Consider the following 25,008-nt stretch of genomic DNA (forward strand, 5'->3'; position numbering starts at 1 on the left):
GAGTAAAGCAGATTTCCCCTCATAACGTGTGTGAGCCTATGCATGTGATTAGTTGAAACCCGAGATAGAACAAAGACTGACCCCCCCGTTGTAGAATTCTCTAGCAGACAGTTTTCAAACAAACTGTGACATTGGCTCTTCCGTGGGTCTCCACCCTGGCACCTTTTGGACTGCTGATTTTGGACTTGCCAGCCTCCATATGCATGTAAGCCAATTCCTTAAAATAAATCTCTCTGCCTCTTTCTATACAGTATAGACCAGCAATTTTTAATTGGTATGCCACAGCAGAAACACTGGTGTGCTGCAAAACTTTATAAAACATGCAATACATTTAGTCAGGGGCACTGACCTCTTCCCTTAGATTGTCAAATAAAAAAATGACAACAGTCAACACAACAATAACTATCTGATGTGCATGAATCAAAATTATACTCCCCCCTTTTTGTTAGATCAGCAAAAAATATATTTTTTGGTGTGCCACAGAATTTTAGTAATTAGACTACTAGTATGTGTGTCATGAGATGAAAAAGGTTAAAAATCACTGAAAGAGTAATACACTCACCTATAGTATATATGAAATTAAGTTATAGACCAGTCTATAATCATTTAAAAGAAAAAAATCTTTATTTAGAAAGTTTAGTCAAAAATACAAAGATGAACATAGGTACTTTAAACACTGACAAAATCCAGTTACAATATAATATATGGCTCTGATGGTACGTGTTAATATCACTTAAAAATCCATATACAATGCAACAAATAGATTTATAACAACACCTTCCTTCATTTAGTAGTTTATTCACACAGAAGCTCCATGAAGGACCATCACTTAAAGAACTCTCCTGGTTAGAATAACAACCAAATTTAGAACATTTGGTCAAAACAGTATGAACATGCCAGGTCCTGGCACAGTGAGTAGAAAAAAATAACCTACAAGGTGGTATACTTCAGATGAGGACAATCTTAATTCACCTCCATAGCAACCTTTTGGGCAAGTGTTACTTTACTCTTATTAAAGATCAGTCTTTACTGCTGAGCGCACTGAGTCTCTGGAGTTGCTTTAGAGGACACGTATAAAACAGGGTGTGATTTCTTACAAGTTTTCTTTTCCAATTTTCTTGCAGTTTCTTTTTCTTCTTTAACTTCTGTTTGAAGCTTTGATTCAGCAGCTAACCTACAGGCATTAAAGCACCCACTCTGAATTCAAGTGTGGTTAACAAAAAGAAAGAAGAGAGCATTCTCTAGTATAATGGGCCTCTAGTAAGTATGGTGATTTTTTGATTTATATAAGGAAAAACATTATAGTTGACTCTAATACCATTAAGAAAACTAAGTCACTGACTCTCTAAAAGAATATTTTATGTCAATAGACTCACTTTTTTAAATGTTTAAAGAAATATCTTTAAGGTTGATAAAAAGTCATGGCAAAGCCTAAATTAAAGAACTAGAATATAATGAGGGTGCCTATCATAATAAGCACACCTAGTGAAAAGTTTACAATGCTGTAGCACTAGTTTAATGTTAACATAATATACAAAAAGCAAAATGCATAAGGTAAAAATAACATGAGATCCTGGGCTGCATAAATAGATGTGTATTTGTCTCATAAAAGAAATCAAATTGAGTCTCAACTAGCAGAATAATAATTTAAGAAAAAAATAAACAATGACGAGATATTTCTCTTCCACTTACTTTCTTACCTTTTGACCTCTGTTACTTTAATATTTTTTTTAAGGCTAAGGCTCTTAAAACATGAGTTTCTATAGTTATACATGTCTAGACATTTTCTATTTTAGTCACAAAATCAAATAGGCAGAAACTAGAGGCTTTGAAGTTTTGATATAAAACAAAAATGAACTTACTTTTGCCCTGGCTGGTTTGGCTCAATGAATAGAGTGTCAGCCTGCGGACTGAAGGGTCCCAGGTTTGATTCTCGTGAAGGGCACATGCCCAGGTTGCAGGCTTGATCCCCAGCAAGGGACATGTAGGAGACAGCTGATCAATGATTCTCTCTCATCACTGACGTTTCTATCTCTCTCTCCCTCTCCCTTCCTCTCTGAAATGAATAAAAATATGTATTTTTTAAAAATGAAATTACTTTTGATATTTAAAAATGTCAAAACAGGTATCAAAGCCCATACTTAAAGGCTTAGGATAAATCACTTAAAAAGCCATAAAAAATTTTATCGAAGTTTTCCAAAAGGCTGAAATTTCTTAGACCATTAGAAAGCCATTTTAGGAGGTAAGTTGATTTTTCTTTAATCACCATTCTTTTTTTTTTTTTCCTTTTCTTTTAATATACTAGAGGCCCGGTGCAAGAAATTCATGCATGGGTAGGGTCCCTAGGCCTGGCCGGCGATCAGGACTGATCGGGGCCTTCCGGATGCCAACCGGGGCCTTCCGGATGCCAACCGGGGCCTTCCGTCCCCCAGCTACTGGCGATCAGGGCTGATCAGGGCCTTCGGGCTGCCAGCCGGGGCCTTCCTTCGTTCCCTGCCACCCCCTGGTGGTCAGCGCACATCATAGCAAGTGGTTGAACTCCCGGTCAGTCAAACTCCCGAGGGGACAATTTGCATATTAGTCTCTTATTATAAAGGACTTTTATTGAATTCAGAGAGGAAGGGAGAGGGAGATATAGAAACATTAATGATGAGAGAGAATCAGCAGCTCCTGCATGCCCGCTCCTGGGGATGGAACCAGCAACTTGGGCATGTGCTGTGACCGGGAATTGAACCATGACCTCCTGGTTTGTAAGTCGATGCTCAACCACTGAGCAACACCAGCCTGGCCTGGTTCCTATTGAACCAGGAAAACAATAACCGTACACTTATCCAAACCAACAAAATGTTTAGAGGTATTCAACTGTGATAATTGTTTCATGAAACAGAAAAGTGTAACTTTAAAATATAATTTCCTTATTCAGAAGTGCTTTCCCCTTGCAATCATTTAGTCTTTCTTAACGTTTTAAAAATGTTGAAAGTAGACAGAAGAAATTATACTGCATGTAACACTAAGAAAATAGATGAAGAAACAGCACAGTTCATGCAGTCATAGAGAAGAGGTGGAGAGAAGTGCTGGTTGCCTTGAATAAGAGAGGACACTGACCTGTGAGAGTCAGGGGAGATTCCACTTCTTTCACTTATGGCTGGAACTTCTACAAGTTTCACACATTTCTTTTCCTCCGTTGGCTGAATATTCACGGTCAGGTTTTTGTGAGGAGAGAGAGTGACTCCTGGTATGTTTACAGAAACTGTCTTTCCCAACTGTAAGTTGTTAACTTCTAAGTTGCTAGTACAGGACTGTGCCTCCTCTTTCTGAGATGGTGATCTAGAAACTTCTACCCCGACAGCACTGTTAGAACATACGTTGTTAGGGGTGGTTATATCCACAGGCAGTACCTCACGCCTCTTTTTGAGTACAGGCACTTCAATTTTCTCTGAGAATAAATCATTAAAAGTACATCCAGTTAATAAATCAAAGACACAATCCACATAAAGAGGTAGAGTTATATAGTTTTCCTTTCCCCATTCTTTTAAAACCCACTAATTTCCTTAATAAATATTTTGTTTCTGTCTTTTATCTTTCTTTTTCATGGACTCCATTAATTTTGTCTTTTAAAAGTTATTTGCCTGTCACTTTCTTCAGGAACTCAATATATCTGTCTCTAGGAATGAACACTTCAATGTTCTTTTCTGGTATTGTGGTAAAGGTTGTGTGGGGCTTCATAAGATCACAGTGTGAAGGTGAGGAAGGATTCCATGGCTAAGAGTCAAGGAATCCAGGTCCAAATCCAAGTATACAAAGCACTCTGCAGGTGGATAACCTTGGGCAAGTATTTAACCTCTCTGAGATTTTCTTTATCTTTAAAATGGGAATTAAAAGTACCCACCTGATTCAATATTGTGTTTTGTAAGGATGAAGTGAAAACAAAACACAAAAACAGGTCAAAATGTCTGAATATGATAACTTGTGCCTATTAGCCTCCCCTACAAAATATATTCAAAACCTGAGTACTTCCACCATGGATACCTCCATAGTTCAAACCATATTATTATGTCTCACTGCAGACTACTACAATGCCCTTCTAGCCCCATTGCTTATCATAACACCACTCCATTCCCTATGCAGCTCCACATCCAGTCACAGTCACTGGTGCCCTGGACCACGGGATGGGAGGCTTGACCCTCTCCCAGGCCATAGTCCCCGTCGCTGGACCACAGGATGGGCAGTCTGGCTGGTCCCCATACCTCTCTCGCAAGCTCATTTGTGCCTGGCTGGTCCCCTTTCCTCTCTCCCCAGGGTTTAGTGTCTGAGCCGTTAAGGCATGAGGGCGCGACGACCATTTGCATATTAGCTCTTTATTATATAGGATTATTTCCCCTTTCTCTTTCACTGCTCCTTTAAAATCCACATCATCTAGGTTCACTATACTGCCTCAAGTCTCTTTGCTATGTTCATTCTGTTCAGCAACCTTTGAAATTGAAAATGGATTAATTCTTAATCAGGAGAGCCTATGAGAATTAGGGAAAGAGAAGCCTTTTTAACTAAAACACCTTACTACTGCTGACAGCTTTCCCATTATCGTTGAGAATAACTCCGGTCATCGAAACAGTAATGAAAATAGTGTTACGCATGTGAACAGTGTAGGCGCAAAAACTGCTGAAAATCTATAACCTAAAACAAGTAACAACACTTTCTTTGTATAAGAACCATCACATTCTTAGACTTATTTACTTTTAGCCTTTTATATCTTAACTAGAGTCCCAGTGCGCAAATTAGTGCTCCTTGAAAGAAACTGTGGGCTGCGAGGCCACAGTAGGCACAGGGGCAGGTCTCAGCCCATCCTCCGCGCCCCCGCCCGGACCCTCCCACTGTGGCCCCTGGTCCCATCTGCCGGCAGCCCCGCTCCCACCGCCACCACTCCCACACGCTGACAGTGCCGGCCCTGCTCGCAACCGCTGATGGTGCAGAGTGATTGGGGCTGGCGCCAGCAGCGGTGTGAGTGGGGCTGGCACCAGCAGCGGGTATGAGCGGTGGCTGCTGCCCAATCACACCCCAGGAGCATGGGGAGGTGGAGAAGCCCTGAAGGGCAATCAGGGCCGGCAGCCGCTGCTTGCACCCACTGATGGCACCGAGCGATCGGGATCGGCGCCAGGCACAGGCAGTGGGTGTGAGCAGCGGCTCTGGCGCTGGCAGCAGGTGCAAGCGGGGCCAGTGCCAGCAGCAGGTGTGAGTGCTGGGCGGGACTGCGGCATGCAGGAGCAAAGAATTTTCAGTAACCACCTAGGCTCGCCATAATGACAGTGACTGGTGCCCGCCTTGGTCTGGCACCCCCGCTCACCTGCTCCACCATCCAGCTGCAGCCAACACCCTCCATGTTCCGCACATGCCCCCTGGTGGTCAGCGCACGTCATAGCGACTGGTTGTTAGGGTTGTTCCACTATTCGGTCTATTTGCATATTAGCCTTTTATAATATAGGACTAGAGGCCCATTGCATGAATTCGTGCATCAGTGGGGCCCCTCAGCCTGGCCTGTGGGATTGGGCTGAAACCAGCTCTCCGACATCCCCCAAGGGGTCCCAGATTGTAAAAGGGTACAGGTCAGGCTGAGGGACCCCACCAGTGCACGATCGGGGTCGTTGGCCAGCTGGGGAGGGACTGCAGGAGGGCTCCAGGGTGTGTCCAGCCTGTCTCACTCAGTCCCAATCGGCTGGATCCCAGCAGCAAGCTAACCTACCGGTCAGAGCATCTGTCCCCTGGTGGCCAGTGCACGTCATAGCAAGTGGTTGAGTGGCCTGAGAATATCATTAGCATATTACACTTTGATTGGTTGAACACCTGACCGGTCGACCAGACACAGCATATTTGGCTTTTATTATGTAGGATTTAGGTATAGTAAAATCACTCTCTTTATTATATAAATGGGTATTTTCTATCTGAGTGATTATACTTGCTAGTTGTCTTCTAATATTTGGTTCTACTATTCTTCCTTAATAACAGAATCCCCAAGATTTCGTTGGGAACATGGACCCTGAGAAAAAGACTGCATTTCTCAGCTTTACTTGTAGGCAGATGAGGCCATGACTAAATTGTGTTCAAGATGCATATTGACAAACAATGCAAATGAAGTCTAGATCCTGACTCTGGCCAGTCCTGGAATGCCTCCTCCAGATTTTTATGAGGGGAAGGAGTAACTACCTATCCTGTTTAAGTCTCCATCATTTTAGGTTTTCTATAAACAGCTTTAACTGACATAGCTCCCAAACATCAGTTGCCTCAACAAAATTGAACTCTTTGGCATTACATTAGATGCTGCAATCTTAAGTGAAAGTCTCAAATGTCAAGGTTCTCCTATACAGATACCCAAAAATAACTATTATATTCATGCATACCTAGTATCCAGTTCTCTTTGAATTTTCCTACACATTTTGTAGCAGTAAATGCTTTACCATAAATACAATTCTTTTGTAATGGGATTTGTATAAAAATGAGCTGTAGAGCTTCTCATGATTAAAAGACAAAATTTATAAGACATACATACATACCTTCAGGTTCATACTTTAGTTTTAACTCATCTATTTTAGCTCTCAGTTTCATATTTTCACTCTGGGAAAACTGGAGGCATCTTTCATTGGCAAAAAGTTTTCGTTCAATATCCAGAGCCCGCTGACTCTCAAATAATGCATTCATTCGTTGTATGGACAATTCCCCTTTAGTGCTTTCATTTTCTTTGCTATATCAATAAAAAAGGGGAACCAAGGAATATTAAAATTACATAATATAAATAAGTGTAGTTGTTAGTGCAAATCTTTATTATATATTAGAACTTAGTAAAAAAATATATTAAGCTTTAACAATGGCACTTTTAAATAAAATAAAAACCCCACACTTTCTCTAAAGAAAATGAACAAAGAGGGGAAATGTTCTTTTCACATTTATTCATGTGTGAATAAATTCCTTTAAATTTAAAATTATATGATATTCATTCTTGAAAAATTTAGATTATAAGAATATTTTCTAAGTTATTTTCACTTACCAATCTAAAAAGCTAAACTTTACAAAGAAATAAAAATATTTAACTATTCATTAAAAGTATTTTTTTCTTCAATAATCAGCACTAATTAAATCTTAACTAAATCTTGCTTAATGCCCAGAGATATTTTTGTTACTTAACCTTTTTGGAATTTTTTTTGGCAATATTAAAACAAAAATATGTAGTCACTAATACTACTTATTATAAACAAGTTAAGAGTCTCCATCTTTCGATCCAACCAACACTTACTTTGAGTTGTCAAGCTTTATCTGAAGTAAATCCGTGTAATAGGTAGTATCTTTCAGAGTACCAGAGTTGTCTGAAGGCTTAGATTCCATACTTTCATATAAACTCTAAATAAAGCAACAATTCTTATTAATTAAAATAACAAATTAGGTTAGCAAAATGTTTATTAATAATATCAGCTACCATTTATTGAATGCTTATCCCATAGCAGGCACTGTGCTAACAAGCACTATCCACTCAACGCACTTACCTTCTGAACTAGATGCATGAATGAACATCCCTCTCATACACATAAGAGAACTGGTTTAAAATGCCACAGGCAAGTAAACTGAGAAGAATCTGAACCCAGATCTGTCCCCAAAGCTAAGGCTCCTAACCATACCTGCATCCTCTGATTTCCCTCTCCTTTTAAAGTAGAAGAAATAAATACTTCTGAGTTTAATTCTGGATTTTATGACAAAGCCATAAAGTAGAAAAATTTTAAAAAGAGTGGATATCCTTAAAGTTAATTTTGGTGCCCACTCTTATGAGATTCTGATGGAAACCCTGCAAGATTTCTCTAGAGTAGCCCCAACCAGTTTGGCTCAGTGGACAGAGCGTCGGCCTGCAGACTCAAAAGGTCTCAGGTTTGATTCTGGTCAAGGGCATGTACCTTGGTTGCGGGCACATACCCAGTAGGGAGTGTGCAGGAGGCAGTTGATCGATGTTTCTCTCTCATCAATGTTTCTAACTCTCTATCCCTCTCCCTTCCTCTCTGTAAAAAATCAATAAAATATATGTTAAAAAAAAAAAAAGATTTCCTAGGGTAAAAACATATAATACTGCTTAAAAACTTGTGAACAATTTTAAAGATTGCAGGCTAAAACCTCCTGGTTAAAGCCATAATTTTCAAAGTATAGTGCTAAGCCTGCTGGTGGCCCACATAAGCCTCACAATTGATATACTGCAAATTTAACCACAATTGTAGTCAACAGTTCTTATAAGAGAGAAAAAAAGGTTACGTACACTTAAAATTTCATAATACACTACTGACTACAATTTAAAATGCCCAAGAGGTTAACATTTTTAAAATCTGCCATTTATAAACTTTAATTAGTTATTCAGTTAGTGAGAAGATAGATATACTCTCACAGTTAATTTATAAATTTAATGTAATTCTAATAAAAAATACCAACAAAGTTTTTTTGAAGCTACACAAGATGTTCATAAAGAAAACAATCGTGCAAGAGTAGCCAAGAAAATACTGAGCTGGCCCAGACAGTGTGGATTAGTGGTTGAGCATGTACCCAGGCACCAAGAGGTCACTGGTTTGATTCCTGGTCAGGGTACATTCCCAGGTTGTGGGCTTGATCCCCAAGTAGGGGGCATGCAGGAGTCAGCCAGTAGATGTTTCTATCTCTCTACTGCTCTCCCTTTCTTTCTCTAAAATCAATAAAAACATTTTAAAAAATGGAGCTGGACAGCACTGAAAAATAATTAATTACTGATAACATGAGGAACAAATCTCAACTGACAGAACGTTGAGTTGAACAAGAGAGATATAATAAACGATTCCATTTCTCTGAAGCTCAAGACTATTTGTACGTCTAATGCTGATAAATGAAAGAGACATGTTAAAACTCATTGAATTATACACTAAAGATATGGGCACTTTAAGTTATAACTCACACATAATAACTATATGAGGAAGGTTAGTTACTCTGACTCTACTAAAAGAAGAACAGTCAAAACCAGTGAAAAGCAAAAAGAAACTAGAAGAAAAAAATTAAATACTGATCAATCTCAACTGCAACTATATGTTAATTATATAACAAAGAAACCTATTCAAGTACAAAGAAAAGTATTAATTATTCAATCCAAAATTTTAGCTGCATTTTAAAAAGGTGTTACACGTACCTTAAATTTCTCCAGATTTCTAATTTCACTTAAGAGATGTTTAATTTCACCATTCTTTTGCTCCAACATGGCAAACAACCGTTCCTGCTGCTCAAATTCTGTTTGAGAGCCTTTCATTTGTAACAATGTGGCAATTTGCAACTGGAAAAAAATTTACCGCCCCCCCCCCCCATTAAACTGAGTGAGGCAGAAGATTCTGATAACTGTATTTTTTGTATAATTCATATTTTGTACTATATTACTTTGAACGCATTTCGTAAATTAATTAGCTATTTCTAGTCTAATAATCTAATAACTTGGAAACATTTACACCAGTAAATTTAGTTACTTATTTTGACTACTTATGAATGATATCCGAAGTCCATAACAATTATTTGTACTTCTGTGAGACATAATTGAACTGCATAGCTGTGTTCTGGAAGCACACCACCTAACTGGTAAATAGCCTGGACAAAGGCTGCACTCTCATTAGGGTCTCATGGGGTTTCTCAAAAATTTTAATTAACTTCAATATTATAAAGTGGGAGAAATTATTAAGCTACTTACATTCATAAATGTGAGATTCAGAAAGCACAAGGATGGAAAGCAAAGGGTAAAAGGCAATCTAAGGATATTAAGGAAATATTCAATATAAATATAAATTTATTTTTTAAAATCAGAATTAACTTACCTAATTATGACCTCACCTAAACCTAAAGTTGCATAGCAATTGAAAGGAAATTAGCTAAAATCTATACCTAACATTTCTTTCTCCCTTCATATATTTCTGAAGTTCTGAAAAGTGCCAATTAATTTAAATACAATTTTGAGTAAAGTAAGCAATGATATGAGGGAGCAGGAATAGTTACAAGAAAGAGAGAAAGATGACTTCTAACATTTTAAAGGATCCACTTTTTGTTCCTGCTTCAGACTGGAGGCTAGATGCACTTAGCCTAAGAAGATCTAGACTGCTAGTGGCATCTCAAGATAGTTTGGGATATCATTGGAATGTTAGGTGGTTAATAGTAGGAGCTCAATAAATATTGAAAGAAAAACAAAGAGCAAATGTGAGAAAATTTACAAAGAAGTCATTCCCACTAAGTGGAGAGCCTCAGTAAACCAGGCAGCAGTCAAAAGTCTTAGAAATAAAAGCCATGGCTATTGTTTATTAAGTAGCACTTCCTTATTTGCCAAGCCCCATGCAAGAATTTTTCTGTGCTTACATTTAACTCCAGGACAATTGTAGGAGGCAGATTCTATTATCTCTATTGTACAGATTAGATTACTGATGCTCTGAAAAGTAAAAATACTTGTCCAAGGTCACACAGCTAGCAAGTGACAGAATGAGGATTTAATCCCAAATTCTTCAAACACCAAGGATTAATCACGGACCTCCCTATTTCTTTGGTAGATCTCATTATCCTAAACAAAAGGCAGGAAGCCTTCCAGTCTTTGAATTACTACCTTAGCAGAGTTAGACATACAGATCAGGGATCGGGACTCTAAGACTGGTATAACACTGAAATCTTTCCAACTTCTACATGTTTTTCTGTTACCACTTATTTGCCTAATATGATGACTAACAAACCCTTAAAATTAAAAGGGCCTAAACACTTGACTTGAGGAATTGTAAGGAAAGGCAATTCAAATTTTACCCTCTATATAAGCTTTTGGGGGAGAACTAAAGGATGAGAGAACTACTTTTAGTTTAAGTAGAAAACTCAGGACTATGCTAAAAAAGACACCAAACCAACAGCAAGAAATAAAAACATGTAATTCTTCCTTTTCCAATCCACAAAGAAAGATTTATACCTCTCTGGTAAGGCTAGTGAGTAACTATTAAAAAATCAAACAAACATTGGGTACTAAATATACTACAACTAAATCTTTACTATAGGATTTTAAAAAATATAGATGGATCTTTTGCTCAATTTAAAAATACTGATTTTCTAAAAGCATGTAGTTCTAGAAATAACTGTTGTAAGTACACTCATTGAAGGAAAAGAGGCTTTCTTTGATGTATCTGTACATGTAAAGCTGATACAAAAAAGATTTAGTAAACCTTTGATGGTGATAATTCCATACCTTCATTCTTTGCATCTGTTCTCTATTAAATGCATTTTGCTTCATTAGTGACTGATACTTGACTTTCATGCTGATAAACCTTCGTTCCATTGCTGCCCTTCGATCTTCCACCTAGAAAATATTAACATGTTTAATTATGCTTGTATTAAGTGAAATGCCAATTTAATCAATGGAATCTTTGTTAAGTACCTCTGCAAACAAAGAGTTGCCTTTACTACTGGGGTCCAGGGCTTGCTGGAGTGCTTGGTCTAATTGCACTTGAAGATCTTGATTTGCTACACGAGCTTTCTAAATTAAAAAGAAAACAACTTAGCTAATAGCGATTAGATTAGCAAGAAAACAATTTATTATGAATTTGAAAAGATATTACTGCAATCATAATACCTCTAAGGCATTATAACAAGAAACCGCTTCTTTCTCTCGCTCCTCTTTTTCGTCTGTAAGCCGGTCGACCTGGCGCATTAGATTAGAATTAAGAAGTTCTAGTTGTTCTAGTCTGTACTGCAGTTCATTCACTTCTTCTTTGAGGGTGGTCTATTCAACAGGAATTGAAAAAGAGGAAACTCTTGAATAATCTTTTATTTAGCAGCTGCTCAGGTTCATCTATCAGCAACGATTCACACCTAAAACTAAAGAACTAGTTAAAGGTTTTATAATGTGCATAATGAAATAAAAATTACTAAATTTTTCAGCAAGGAAGAAAAAAAGGCTCTAGAGACTATCTATCTTTCTTTCCTATGAATTTAAGGCTTTAATTTTTAATTATCCTTAGCCTGCAATGAAAATAACTACGTTCATATGCATATTAACTTGCACTGGACCAGCATTTTATATTGGGTTTTTTGTTTTGTTTTTATAAATGATACAAACTAGGATCAGAGTAAATGTCTCTAAATTATTCCAGAGGTTTCATTAATCTAACGATAAAGTCTGCCTTACATAATCACGTAATTTAAAGCTTTATTATGAGTGAACTAATCTCCAAAAAAACTCTGTAAAACACTTTAGATAAAAGTTAGGCCAGCCCTGACTGGTTTGGCTCAGTGGATAGAGCGTTGGCCTGTGGACTGAAAGGTCCCAGGTTCGATTCCAGTCAAGGGCATGTACCTTGGTTGTGGGCACATCCCCAGTAGGGGGTGTGCAGGAGGCAGTTGAACAATGTTTCTCTCTCATCGATGTCTTTAACTCTCTAACCCTTTCCCTTCCTCTCTGTAAAAAAAAAAAAATCAATAAAATATTAAAATATATTAAAAAAAAAAAAGTTAGGCCAAAAAATAATTCAGCCTTAAAACTAGCTTATAATGCCGAAACCGGTTTGGCTCAGTGGATAGAGCGTCGGCCTGCGGACTGAGGGGTCCCGGGTTCGATTCCGGTCAAGGGCATGTACCTGGGTTGCGGGCACAGCCCCAGTGGGAGGTGTGCAGGAGGCAGCTGATCGGTGTTTCTCTCTCATCAATGTTTCTGGCTCTCTATCCCTCTCCCTTCCTCTCTGTAAAATATCAATAAAATATATTTAAAAAAAACAAAAACTAGCTCATAAGGATTATTACAAAAACATGTAAAACATATGCAAAAAAGGGGACGAAATTCCGAGAACACATGTGCCATAAAAATTACCTTCATACTTTCCATTTCCGTCAGTTCAATTTGAAGAGCCAGCACCTCTGAAGACATGCTTTCATGCACACGTTCAGACATTACCCGCATTTCCTCTGATTTACAAGAGAGGAGTTCCTTCTGATGATCTACTTTGTGCTTCAGCTGCTTTTCACTAAGCCTAGCTTCATCCAATTCTGCTTTTAGTTTCTCTAACTGAAGTTAAAAAAAAAATAAAAAACAATCTCAAAAGGTAAATGAAGATCATCAGTACAACTGCAGTACAAACTGTCCTTGTACCTCAGGATAACTACTTTGGAAGATAGTTGACCTAAACAGAACTATTTAATAACTTTCTAAAATATCACATAGTTCTAAATCTTGGAACACTAAGAATACATAGCTTTACAGGGAACACTTATAGAAGAAGGGTGAAGCGTTAGGGTCAGGTCTAGGTTTAACTTGTGTCAGTTTCATTCCTCATATGTAAAACTGGTAAATGATTGTACTACCATCACAACTCTAAACTGAGATCGCATGGGTAAAACTGTAGCACCATGCCTAGCATTCACTAAAGGGTTCTGTTATCAATAAAAAGCTTTTACTTGTTGTTCAGGGTTATGATTATCATCTATATTGAATTATCGTCAATAGGGTTTCAACATTCTTAGAATATATCCTAATACATTTTAAAAATATTTTCTATTTAAAAAATCAGAGCCTCTTAGCTAGATTTGTTTTCCCTTTTCTACTTTCATAATGTAAAATAAAAATTTCAACTAAATGATTTATGTGAAAACATAGCCATCTTTCTGAAAAACATCACTGACTGACTCAAACTTACTGCATGATGAGACTGTTGGGGCTTCATATTTGGCCAAAGTTAGGCATCTTTTAAGCCCTGACCGGTTTGGCTCAGTGTATGGAGCGTTGGCCTGCGGACTCAGGGGTCCCAGGTTCGATTCCGGTCAGGGGCATGTGCCTTGGTTGCGGGCGCATCCCCAGTGGGGGGTGTGCAGGGGGCAGCTGATTGATGTTTCTCTCTCATCGATGTTTCTAGCTCTCTGTCCCTCTCCCTTCCTCTCTGTGAAAAATCAATAAAATATATTTTTAAAAAAAGATAGTGACATGCCTTGTTTTATAAACATACAAATAAGTCCATATAAGTAATCAGGGTAGGTCTGGATTCCTGATACCATTGGTGCTGTGTGAAGAATGAATGGTATAAGCAGCAGTGATAGACGCAGCAGGATACCATAGTAATTAGGAGAGAGATGATGGTGATCTGAACTAGAGTGGCAGTGGTATACATGGATGCTTTGTAAGTCAAACTCTTAGAACTTGTTGATAGGTTAAATATGGGAAGTGAAAGATCACAAATAAAGCTCCAAATTATGGCAAGTGATTTGAGAACTTCAGTAAGACTGAAAATATTTTTTGACCGATTTAGTATTTGCTCCACCAAAAAGACATCTCTACAATTGGCCTTGCCTCAATCTCTGGATATTTTCTAAATTACTTTTTGTTTAGGGCAGATAATGAAAAATACTGCTAAAATGAAAACAATACTGGGGGCGAGGGGGAAGAAGCACCATTATCAGTCACTGGTGTCTTAACCAAGATTAGTTCCAGACAAGCTGGATTACTATTTGCCAGACTGGTATGTGAGATGATTTTAAGTATTACACAAAAGAATATTTTAATAGTTATGTTTGTATTGCATATTAGAAAAAAAATATTACCAGTTAAAACATGCCATTTTACTGATATTACTTTAAAATGAGAAAATACTTAAAAAGGCAATTTAATGAGAAATTAAGTAATAGTATAGATAGTACACAGATACAGAAAAATTTTAAAAGATGCCACATGAAACACTGAAAATTAGAAAACAGACTTCTGAGAAATAAGGACAAAAGTCACACAAGTTTTACTGGAGAGGATTTTGAAAAATATGGACTATACAAAGAGGAGCATCATAAAAGTTCTGGATTCTTTACAAGTAACCTGAGGGCCTGTGTAGATGGGGTGTCCAAAGGGAATGGACACTCACTGAAGAACCATTTACTCTATATTTATGCTTGAAATGGAGCCAGTATTACATGCCGTTACACTAAGTGCAGCAACACAGCTTAGGAATCAGCTTCAGTTCAAATCTTGACCGATAATTTCTAGCTCTGTAATTTTGTCCAACTTACTTTGTAGGCTTAAACAATGGTTTTCTCAACTGTTATATGGAGGTAATAATGGTACCTCCCTTATGAAGTTGTCATAAAAACTGAATCATGTGTTAGTTTATCTTCAATAAAGAAACTATAAAGTATCAATTCTGATGTACATACATTTATAATAAACTGTTGTGGAATTACAGAGTGTATCACTAATTGTAGTGAAAACTAGAGGACAAATCTTTCTGGAAGAGGGCTGCCATACTATCTATACATATAAAAGTCAAGCAACCAGAACGGAACAACCAGAACGACCGGTCGCTATGACACATACTGCGGCGGCCAACTGGCCTGATTGGGTCCCTGATCAGACCCCGCAACCTCACGTGGCCCCTCCCCCTGGCTGGCCCTGCACCTGATCGCCCCCGCCCCCCACCTCCCTGCCAGTCCGACCCGATCGGCCCCCATCGGGGCAGGCCAGCCGGAACCCACCCATGCACGAATTTGTGCACCAGGCTTCTAGTCCACTATAATCAAAAAGGGCCATGCTGGTCACTAAACCAAAACTCTATAACAAATATCCAGCTACAAAAATTAAATAATTGTATTTAACTAATAGAATGTTATTTATACAAGTTCCTTAGGTAAACTCTTGTTTCTCAGTGTTCCCATGCCTCATATTAAGATAGGGCTCTTCTTGATCTCAGCTATTTTGCATAGATGGTACTAAGGAAAATCTTCATCACCTAAAGTTTACAGATTGCTGCATAAGCATGGAACATTTTTGTTCTGAAATACATAGATATTCAAACCTTATTTTTTAGTTCATTCATTTCCTGTCCATGGGTTCTGCTCCGTTGTTCTTCTAATTTCTCCAGGTGTATTTTTTGATCTTGTTTAATAGCTTCACATTCAGAACTCAAACTTTCTAACATTCGACTCTTGAGCTCAACTTCTCTCTGAAGAGTATATTTTTCTTGCTCATAATTCTGAAAGCAGATTCAATAACAATTCAATTGCATAAAAATAACTTAAAGCCATCACATATAAGCAGTTCTCACCTTCAACTGTTTCATTCCTGCTTTATACATTTGCTGCTTTCTAAGTAACAACCACATGTTAAATCTGGAATATCTTTGTAGCTAATCAATCTTAAAAAATTAAAAACCCCCTAAGGAGTATTTTGAGATTATATTCAAGTACATTCTAGGGATATGGTAATTGCTTTGAAACCTTGTCAAGGAAGTAAAAAGTATACCATGGCACATCAGTCTGTTAAGTAATCTCTGCTAGGAAAAAAAATATTTTAATACCACTTAAGTTTTCCTTGTGAGAATTACTTGGTTTGGTAATGATATGCTCTACCTGTAGCTCTGAAGAGAATGAAGAAACAGTGGACTAGGGGTAAAATGAAATACTAAGTCAGCTGTTACTTTTAGAATGTAGTTATCTAAGGAATGTTCACATATGACTCCTTGAATGAACACAGTGTTGAGATGAAAGGAGTATTTAATAGGACTTTTGCTTACTGACAAGAAAGCTTAAAGATAAAAGGGCCATCAATTCAAACTCCTTCAACAAGCTTTAAAAAATAAGATAAAAAAGTTCTGGCTGGTGTGGCTCAGTTGGTTGGGTGTCATCCTGTGCACTGAAAGGTTGCCAGTTTGATTCCCCATTAAGGCACATACTGGGTGGCGGGTTCCACACCTGGTAGGGGGCATGCAGGAGGCAGCTGATCAATGTTTCACTCTCACATCAATGTTTCTCCCTCCCTCTCCCTTCCTCTCTCTCTAAAAATCAATAAAAGTATTCTTTAATAAGATAAAATAAAATTAGACTAAATAAAAAGAGAAAATTAAAAAACAAGAGTTGCCATTAGTTATTTTTACCTGCTACATTTAAAATTTGAGACCAGTTTACCGAGCATATACTAAATAAACCTGATTTATTCCTTTTTTAATAAATGTGTTCCAGACACTGGAGACACACTAGTGAACAAGATAGACAAGATGTCCTCTCTCATGGTGCTTTTACTCTGGAGATAATTTTAGCACTACATAGAATTAAGAGAGTGAATGATGGAAGCTTTACAATATACAGGTTGTCCCAAAAAAATGTCTATACATTTTAACATCGGATAGCTCAATTTTTAAAACAATGTATTTTAATAAACACTGCCTTTTTAAGTATTCAAGTGTGTGTATGCATTTGGGGGGACACCCTCTAGAATCAGAGAAAAGCATCTCTACTGAGGTGATATCTTACAGAAACCAGAGGCTAAGAACTCAATCTACGCAAGTAGGGTATGAACAGCTCAGATGGAGGCAACAGCTCGTGTACAGTCCATAAGGCAGGACTACTACAGTTAAGAACAAGGGAAAGTAGTTTGAGATAAGGTCAAAGGTTGGCAGGGCTTAGATCACACAGGGATCTGCAAACCCAGGTAAGGAGCTCAGATTCTGTTATAAATATAATTGGAAGCCAGTGTATGTTTGTAGCGGGGCTGTCACATGATCTTTTGTATATTCTCCAATGACCAATTGGCTGCTAAGTAAAGAATGAATAGTATGAACAGAAATGAGAGAATCAGGCAACCTGGCTGCAAGGCTAGTGTAATAATCTAGGGAGAGAGGATGGTGGTCTGGACTAGAATGGCAATAGTATAAATAAGTGTGTTGTAGGTCCAGTTTCTGGAGCTTACTAATAGATTACATATGAGAAAGAAGGGACAAAAAATATTGAGTAAAACTACTAGATTTCTGGCTCAGGCAACTAGATGAATGTTATTACATTTACTGAATAAGTTAAAGAAAATTGCAAGAAAAACCAACTCTTCTGTTTATATTAAGTTTGAGATGCCCATTAGCAGGCAATTGAGTACACAGCCAGGGGTCCTCAAACTACGGCCCACGGGCCACATACGGCCCGCCGAGGACATTTATCCGGCCCGCCGGGTGCCGCTGCCTGTCCTGCTTAGCAGCCGACGCGTCCCGGGCCCGCAGTGAGCATAGGAATTCGTTCATAGTTTTTTTTAAAAACTATAGTCCGGCCCTCCAACGGTCTGAGGGACAGTGAACTGGCCCCCTGTTTAAAAAGTTTGAGGACCCCTGGAGTGGAGAACTAAGGACTTGGTGTAGTGTCCTAGAGCATTTAGATGTTACCTAAAGCTATGAAACAAGTGAGGCCACCTACAAAGAATACAGACAAAACAAAATCTAAAATCTAATATGTGGTGAAGAGAGCAATCATAACTTAATTTTCCAAAGTCAGAACACCCTGGGTCAGAAAGAACATCAGGAATTCATTTAGTTCATTCCTCTTTACTGGGATGGGGGTGGGTGGAAACTAGATCTAAAATCTTTAGAAAGGAATAAAAATAATAATATTTACAATAATCGCTAGACAGCACAAATTTTCAATAGCTAAGTACACCTTTATAAACAGAGAAGTCTAGAGTCCTACCTCAGTTATGGTCATCATTTCATTACGACATTTATCTAATTGTGCCTGCAATTCATTTTGGCTCTCCACTAGTTGTAAACCATATTGTGCAGCTTTTAGTCGCTCTTCTTCAGCCTCTTTGAGCTTGCGTCGAAGATCTGCGATTATATCTGCCTCCATAATTTTTTCCTGTTTTTAGGCTACTGTAAATAGAGAAAATAAAAGTAGTTAAGCTTAAACAAAAACTCCATATAATAAAAATTTAAAAATATAGTTACATATATATTTCAATACCACTGCCATATAAAATCATAGTATTAAATATTTTCTTCCTGACTTTAAAAAAAATTATATTTTTATTGATTTCAGAGAGGAAGGGAGAGAAAGAGAGGGAGAGAAACATCATTGATAGAATCTTCAATGGGCTACCTCCTGTACGCCCCACACTGGGGATTGAGTCTACAACCCAGGCATGTGACCAGGGATCGAACCATGACCTCCTGGTTCAAAGGTCAAAGCTCAATCACTGAGCCACATTAGCTTGGCTCTTCCTGACTTAAGTGGTCATATTTACGGTCTTGTTCTAAGAATGTCTCAAGATTTTATTACCTGATTTGAAACCGAATCAAACAGAGCAAAAAATGGTGAATATATTTAATTTTGCTTCTAAGAATTGCAGTATCAGGAAACTATTTAGTTGTTGTGTGCTAAGTTTCCTTAAATGCTAAGAAAAGGTGGGTCTCATAATTATATCTTTATACAGGTAATCAAGGTAAGAGAAGAATGAAAAAAATAAACTACTCTAATAAACATGAAAAGGCATTTTAAGAATATCATGCTCACAATTTTTCACAACAGTGTTAACTTCCTGCACAAATCATATTTGCCATTAAATATGCTTTACTGAAAACAGATTCACTAGTATCTTCCTAGTTATTTGTAAGAGGGCATGCAAACAGGAACCATGTTCAGCGTAATTAAAGAGCATTGCTGTCATTTTAGATTTTCAAGCAAAGACTTAAATATATATAGAAACATTCCACTTTAACTCAACATTACTTAACATCCTTTCCAAATTGGGGTCAGCCTCTTAGGCCAGACTCAAATCCAGCTGCCTTCAGAGAGCAACATGTCATTATTAAGGTGTTCCCTGATCTCTCCAGTCAATGTAGTCAAATATTGCTTAAATCCCTTATATGCTGGGCTCCATTCTGGACACTTCAGATACATTGGAGGTCAAATGGACAAAAAAAAAGCTCTTCTTTCATGAAGCTTACTTTCCAGTGGGAGAAGACAATATATCATATTATATCTGCCTTCATAGTATAATTAATTAGAATTAATTATTAGAACATAATAATTAGAAAGTAGGAATGGGGAAAAAACACAATAAGGGAATTTACAAGAGGCGGACGTGTTGTTACTAGGATGAAATTTAAAGTAAGTATTGGAGTGGGAGGAGGCCCTCAGGTGACTTCTGAGCAAAGCGCCCTTGCCGAGAATTACCAGCGTACCTATTTAGAAAAAGAATGGTCCAGGCAGAGGGACAGCATCTAAGACAGAAGGAAGCCCAAAGAATGAACAAGATAGAGTTTGAATTAGAAGACTAAATAGCAGAAAAACAGGTAGAATCAGGCCATTGTAAGGACTGGGTTTCTACTCTGGGTGAAATGGGGAGTCATTGAAAACCCTGGAATAGAGATCTGATATATTTAAAAGGGTCATTTGGCTGCTATGTTGAACAGTTTGGAGGGGAGCAAGTTGGATACAGAAAGACCAGGTGAGATGACTGCTCACACCAGGGTAACTGCATAGGAAGTGAGAAATGGTCAAATTCTGCATATATTTTGAAGGTAAAGCCAACATGATTTTCTGATAAATGAAATGTGGGATGTGGGGAAAAAGAGAAAAGTCAAAAATGCCTCCAAGGCTTCTGGCCTGAGCACCTAGTAAAATAGATTTGCCATCAGTTGATGCATTGAAAACTGTGAGTAAATATTGTTTTGGAAAGAAAATCAGGGACTTAAGTGTTAGACATGAAATATGTCAAGTAAGCAGTTGGCTACATGAGTAGAAGAGGGATCTGGGCTGAAGACATAAATTGGGAGTTATTAGCATAAATCCTTGAACCTTGATATCACCAGAGTATGAGCATAATTTGAAGAAAAGAGGGACAAGGAATAAGCCCTGGTAAGAGACAGGAAAGAAGACAGAAAAGTATGTTCAGGTATGACCGATGAGAAAGAATAAAACCAAGAGCATGTGTTGTCCTGGAAGCCAATAAACAAAAGTGTATTAAGGAGGTACATGTGACCAATTCTAGCAAATGCTAAGTCAAATAAGGGGAGATATGAGAACTGGCCAATGGATTTGAATTCACAGAGGTCATCATGACCTTAAGAGCAGTTTTGATAGATGGGGCAAAAGCCTGACTGGAATGAGTTGGAGAAAGAATGGTAGGAGAACAGATGACAGTATGTACAGTTTTTTTTTTTTGTTTTTTTTTTAATATATTTTATTGATTTTTTACAGAGAGGAAGGGAGAAGGATAGAGAGTTAGAAACATCGACGAGAGAGAGACATCGATCAGCTGCCTCCTGCACACCCCCCACTGGGGATGTGCCCGCAACCAAGGCACATGCCCTTGACCGGAACCGAACCCGGGACCCCTCAGTCCGCAGGCCGACGCTCCATCCACTGAGCCAAACCGGCTAGGGCGACAGTATGTACAGTTTTGCTGCAAAGGAGAACAGATAAATGTGGTAGGGGCTGGAGGGAAAGCAAAAGCAAACGTACTTTATTTTAAAGACAAAAGTTTTAAGAAAAATTTAACAGTATGCTTCTATGCTATTTGATAGATCCAGAAGAGAAGAAAAAGTTATAATATAGAAGACCTGGAGGACTGCTGAAGTGATGAATAAAGAGGATGAGGTCTAATGTATAGGAATTGATTTTAGACAGAAGCATGAATATTTCATCTAAAGTATGGGAAAGCAATGTCTATAGTTACAGACATTGATAAATATGTAAATATAATGGTGGGAGTCTGCATAAGTGCCCTTCTAACTACTACAGTTGATCTGTGAATTAGGAAACAAGGTCTTTAAGAATGAAGATAAAAGAGGAGATATAGGGGTTTAGAAGAGAAGAAAAATATCCTACATTACTCAGGGCTGGCAGTTACTGCTCTGAAATGCAAGCCCTTTCCGAAGCCTGTACATGATGGGGCCAGCTGCTAACTGTTGCACTGTTAAAATATGTATAATTATTGAGGATTTACCATTTGCCAGGCACAATGCTTCAAATCATTATCTCATTTAATTCTCTTGATAGTCCTGGGTTAAAATTTACCAAAGAAAAATGAGCTAGCTAGCAATGTCCACGGAAGCCGAAATATTAGCTCTCGTTCATTCAAAGGATTTGCTGGAATTCCTATTATATGTCAAGTACTGAGCTATTGTTGAGAACACAATGGTGACCCAAAACTAGACAATAGCCCTATCTTTTTGCATCTTACAGTCTCTGAGTAGAAAGGCATTAAATCAAATAACTCAACTGTAAAGTTAAAACTGAGATTAAGTGCAACAGGGAGAGCTGTACGGTACTATCTGAGCCTATAACACAGGGGAACTGTCCCAATCTGGGCAGTGGGGTAGCGTGGGCGGGGATCAGGACAAGAGAGATTTTCCTGAGGAAGTGAGTTTTCAGTAGAAGTCTGGTGGACGCGTACAAGTTAAACATCCATCTGCAAAGAGAGGTAGCCAGGGTTGAATAACAACTACAGCTAATGTGTGCCAGATATTGTTCTTGGTGCTTTGCATACTTTATCTTATTTAATCCACTCGACAACCCCATGAAATGAGGTATTTCCCCCCTTTACACATGTGCAAACTGAGGCACAGAAAGGTTAAGTAACTTGCCCAAAGGTTATCAGCTAGTAAGTGGTTAAGTGAGATGGGAAGGAGGGTCGCTCCACAGCTGGACCCAGCTCCTGACCGCTCCTCTGTTCTGCCTCTCGGAAGCATGGCCTGCACAAAGCATTTAGGAGATTGGAAGTTCTGGGAATCCGGTTGCCGAGTTCTTTCCCCACATTCACAAATCACTGGCTGCATGAACCAGAACATCTTATTTAATGTCTGGTTTTGTCATCCATAAAATAAGCACAATAACATCGACCTAACAGGGTTTTTGAGGAGATTGAATCAGCCAATGGCTGTGAAAAGCAGGTAGGGGAGAATTAGACACGCCGCTGTCTGGGGCAGCGCTGTCCAACAGAAATATAAAGCAAGCCACATATGTGATTTTTAATTGTCAAGCAGACACATTAAAAAAGGTAAGTATCTCTGAAATTCATTTGAATATTTTCCTTAACCCAGTGCATCCCAAATATCATTTCAACATGTAATCATAAAACTTATTAAGGAAATATGACTGTTGTATAGTCTTCGAAATCCACTGTATATTTCACATTTATAGCATTTCTCATACTGGACAGCGCAGGTCTAGTGTCTGTTACCTTTTGGAGGCCCAGGCGGCCACCCAGGCCTTCCAAGTTCATGCAGCATCCCCGGGGAACGGCGAGGCGGCCCAACGGAAAACTGAAACCGACTCGGAACCCCGTGTGCAAGAACTCAGGGTTCCGCGGGAGAAGCTGTTCCGGCTAACGCCCCAGGGCTGAGATCCAGGCCCCGGGTTTCCTAGGGGCCTCTCTTCCCCGCGGGAGCCCTTCAGCGCTGCTCCCCACCACTCCTCTCCACACGCACTTCCCTCCAGGCCCTTTGCCCCTACCTCTAGCACTCCTTTCCCCCGCTGCTGCCGGCGGCGGCTCGCGGTGAGTTCACTGCGCCCAGGTTCCTGCGGGTAACTCTACTCGCCACAGAAACTTCAGCCGACGCGCACACCTACCTTCCGGGTAAGCGCCAAGGCTTTTTGAATGCAGTTCCCGCGAGAACACGCACTTCTCACGAGAAGTTCAGCCCAAGCTGCACGTCAGCTCCGCCCACTTGCTGCGACTGCGCAGGTGCTAGCGAGAGCAGAGAGCTCGGAGTAGGCGTTGAGGAAGTGGTTCCGTCTCCTCAACTTTGCTCAGAATTGGTTTCCTGAGTGTCCACCAGGGGGCAGCTTCTCGTTGCTGTGTTTTTTGTTTTGTTTTGTTTTTTAAAGGCAGTACGTTCTGGAGAGACAGTGCCGCTGGACCGTGAAGCCGTGGGCAATTCTGAGGCGTGCGGGCCTGGCCTCATGAACCCGGCCAGCGGATGGGCCGCATGTGCTCTGAGGGCCCTTCCTTCTGGTCCTAAGGTCCCAGGATTCTAAATCTGTGTGGCAGAGCCTGCCTAAAAGCATCGTAGGACAGAATCACAGCATCTCCGTAGGACAGACTGATGGCTATTCTAATGGCGTTAATACTTGAGCCTTCCCCATGTGCCCATACGGGGCTATAGTTTACACGGATTGTCTAAATTACGCCTTGTGAGGTACGTGTTATTATCCTCTCTTAGTCTACAGAGGAAAACAAAGCCCCAAGAAGGGAAGTGTCATGGCCCAGCGGTAGAATCAGAATTTGAACTAATGCAGTAGGCTGCTAGGGTCCAAGCACTTGCGTGAGTGTTGAAAGGATGGATTTATGTTTTGTAAATCTGATGCCTATTCATTATTCAAAAAATTAATCAGAAATACTAATAGCCAACATTTAATGAGCACTTCTGAGTCCTAGCAGCTGCTCCATGGATCACGGGTTTTTGAGCCCATTTGGACATTTGACAGTTGATTGCTTAGGTCTTGGGATGCCTCACCCCCCTTGCTTTCCTCTTCTCAGATTTCTTTGCAGACTTCTGTTTCTGATTGAGCTAGGCCAGACCATAAAGGATTGATGTGGGCTGACTGATCAAGTGCATTCAAGGGGTAATTAGCAAAGTCATACAAGCTACTGTATCAGAATTAAGGTCATTTTTAGGAACTGTCTGGATGGAGTACAGCCACTACCACCACTGGACACTCGATGTCATAAGTGAAATGAATTCTAGGTGGTCCCTGTTTGTTTGGATAAATTGCTTACGATACACTGTAAACCTGAAACTAATATAATATTGAATGTCAACTGTAATCTATATATATAAAAGCCTAAGTTACCATCGCAACTGAAACAACTGAACAGATGACCAAACAGGCTGCATGGGGCGACCAGGCCAGCAGGGGGGGGCAGTGAGGGGCAACCAGGCTGGGGGGGGGGGGCAGTTGGGGGTGATCAGGCAGGCAGGTCAGCAGTTAGGAGCTAGTGGTCCCAGATTGTGAGATCAGGCCTAAACCAGCAGTCAGACATCCTCCGAGGGGTCCCGGATTGGAGAGAGTGCAGGCTGGGCTGAGGGGACCACCCCCCACCCTTCATGAATTTCATGCACCGAGCCTCTAAAAAATAAAAAATAAAAGGCAAGTAATTAGTCTATATATAAAAAAAAGAAAATCCACAGTTCTAGATGCAGGTCCACATACCATGCACTAAATGTCAAAGATCAAGGGGAAAAACAAATCTGTCATTATCCATTTACATAATGAGAGATGTGATTT

General features: G+C 39.2%; 1 protein-coding gene across 3 annotated transcripts; it reads right to left on the reverse strand.

Moving 5' to 3' along the window:
- Positions 1-601: 601 nt before the first annotated feature.
- Positions 602-23,393, reverse strand: SPDL1 (spindle apparatus coiled-coil protein 1). 3 transcript variants are annotated; one of them, XM_080673216.1, is made up of 12 exons: positions 23,350-23,393; positions 18,466-18,647; positions 15,816-15,992; positions 12,857-13,051; positions 11,624-11,773; positions 11,429-11,527; positions 11,240-11,350; positions 9,176-9,316; positions 7,283-7,386; positions 6,546-6,733; positions 3,106-3,436; positions 602-1,174 (listed from the first exon to the last, which is right to left on the reverse strand). In XM_080673216.1, exons 2-12 carry the CDS (start codon positions 18,622-18,624, stop codon positions 1,027-1,029), a joined length of 1,803 nt encoding a protein of 600 aa, XP_080529342.1. In that variant the 5' UTR covers positions 18,625-18,647; positions 23,350-23,393; the 3' UTR covers positions 602-1,026. The 3 variants fall into 3 exon arrangements, with proteins under 3 accessions (XP_080529342.1, XP_080529340.1, XP_080529341.1); XM_080673214.1 differs by having other exon boundaries at positions 23,233-23,390; XM_080673215.1 differs by lacking the exon at positions 23,350-23,393 and adding an exon at positions 22,961-23,032.
- Positions 23,394-25,008: the final 1,615 nt, after the last annotated feature.

This window comes from Plecotus auritus (genome assembly GCF_963455305.1).
Source record: "Plecotus auritus genome assembly, chromosome: 6".
NCBI lineage: Eukaryota > Metazoa > Chordata > Mammalia > Chiroptera > Vespertilionidae > Plecotus > Plecotus auritus.

What these genes read in the sequence shown, in the direction of transcription:
- SPDL1 (XM_080673216.1), bottom strand. Translation starts at nt 18,624, where the DNA reads ATGGAGGCAGATATAATCGCAGATCTTCGACGCAAGCTCAAAGAGGCT. An exon ending in ACTAAAGTATGAACCTGAAG is followed by an intron (nt 3,437 to 6,545) that starts GTATGTATGTAT and finishes ATTTATTCTCAG; the next exon opens with AGAAAATTGAAGTGCCTGTA. An exon ending in ATCTCCCCTGACTCTCACAG is followed by an intron (nt 1,175 to 3,105) that starts GTCAGTGTCCTC and finishes TAATGCCTGTAG; the next exon opens with GTTAGCTGCTGAATCAAAGC.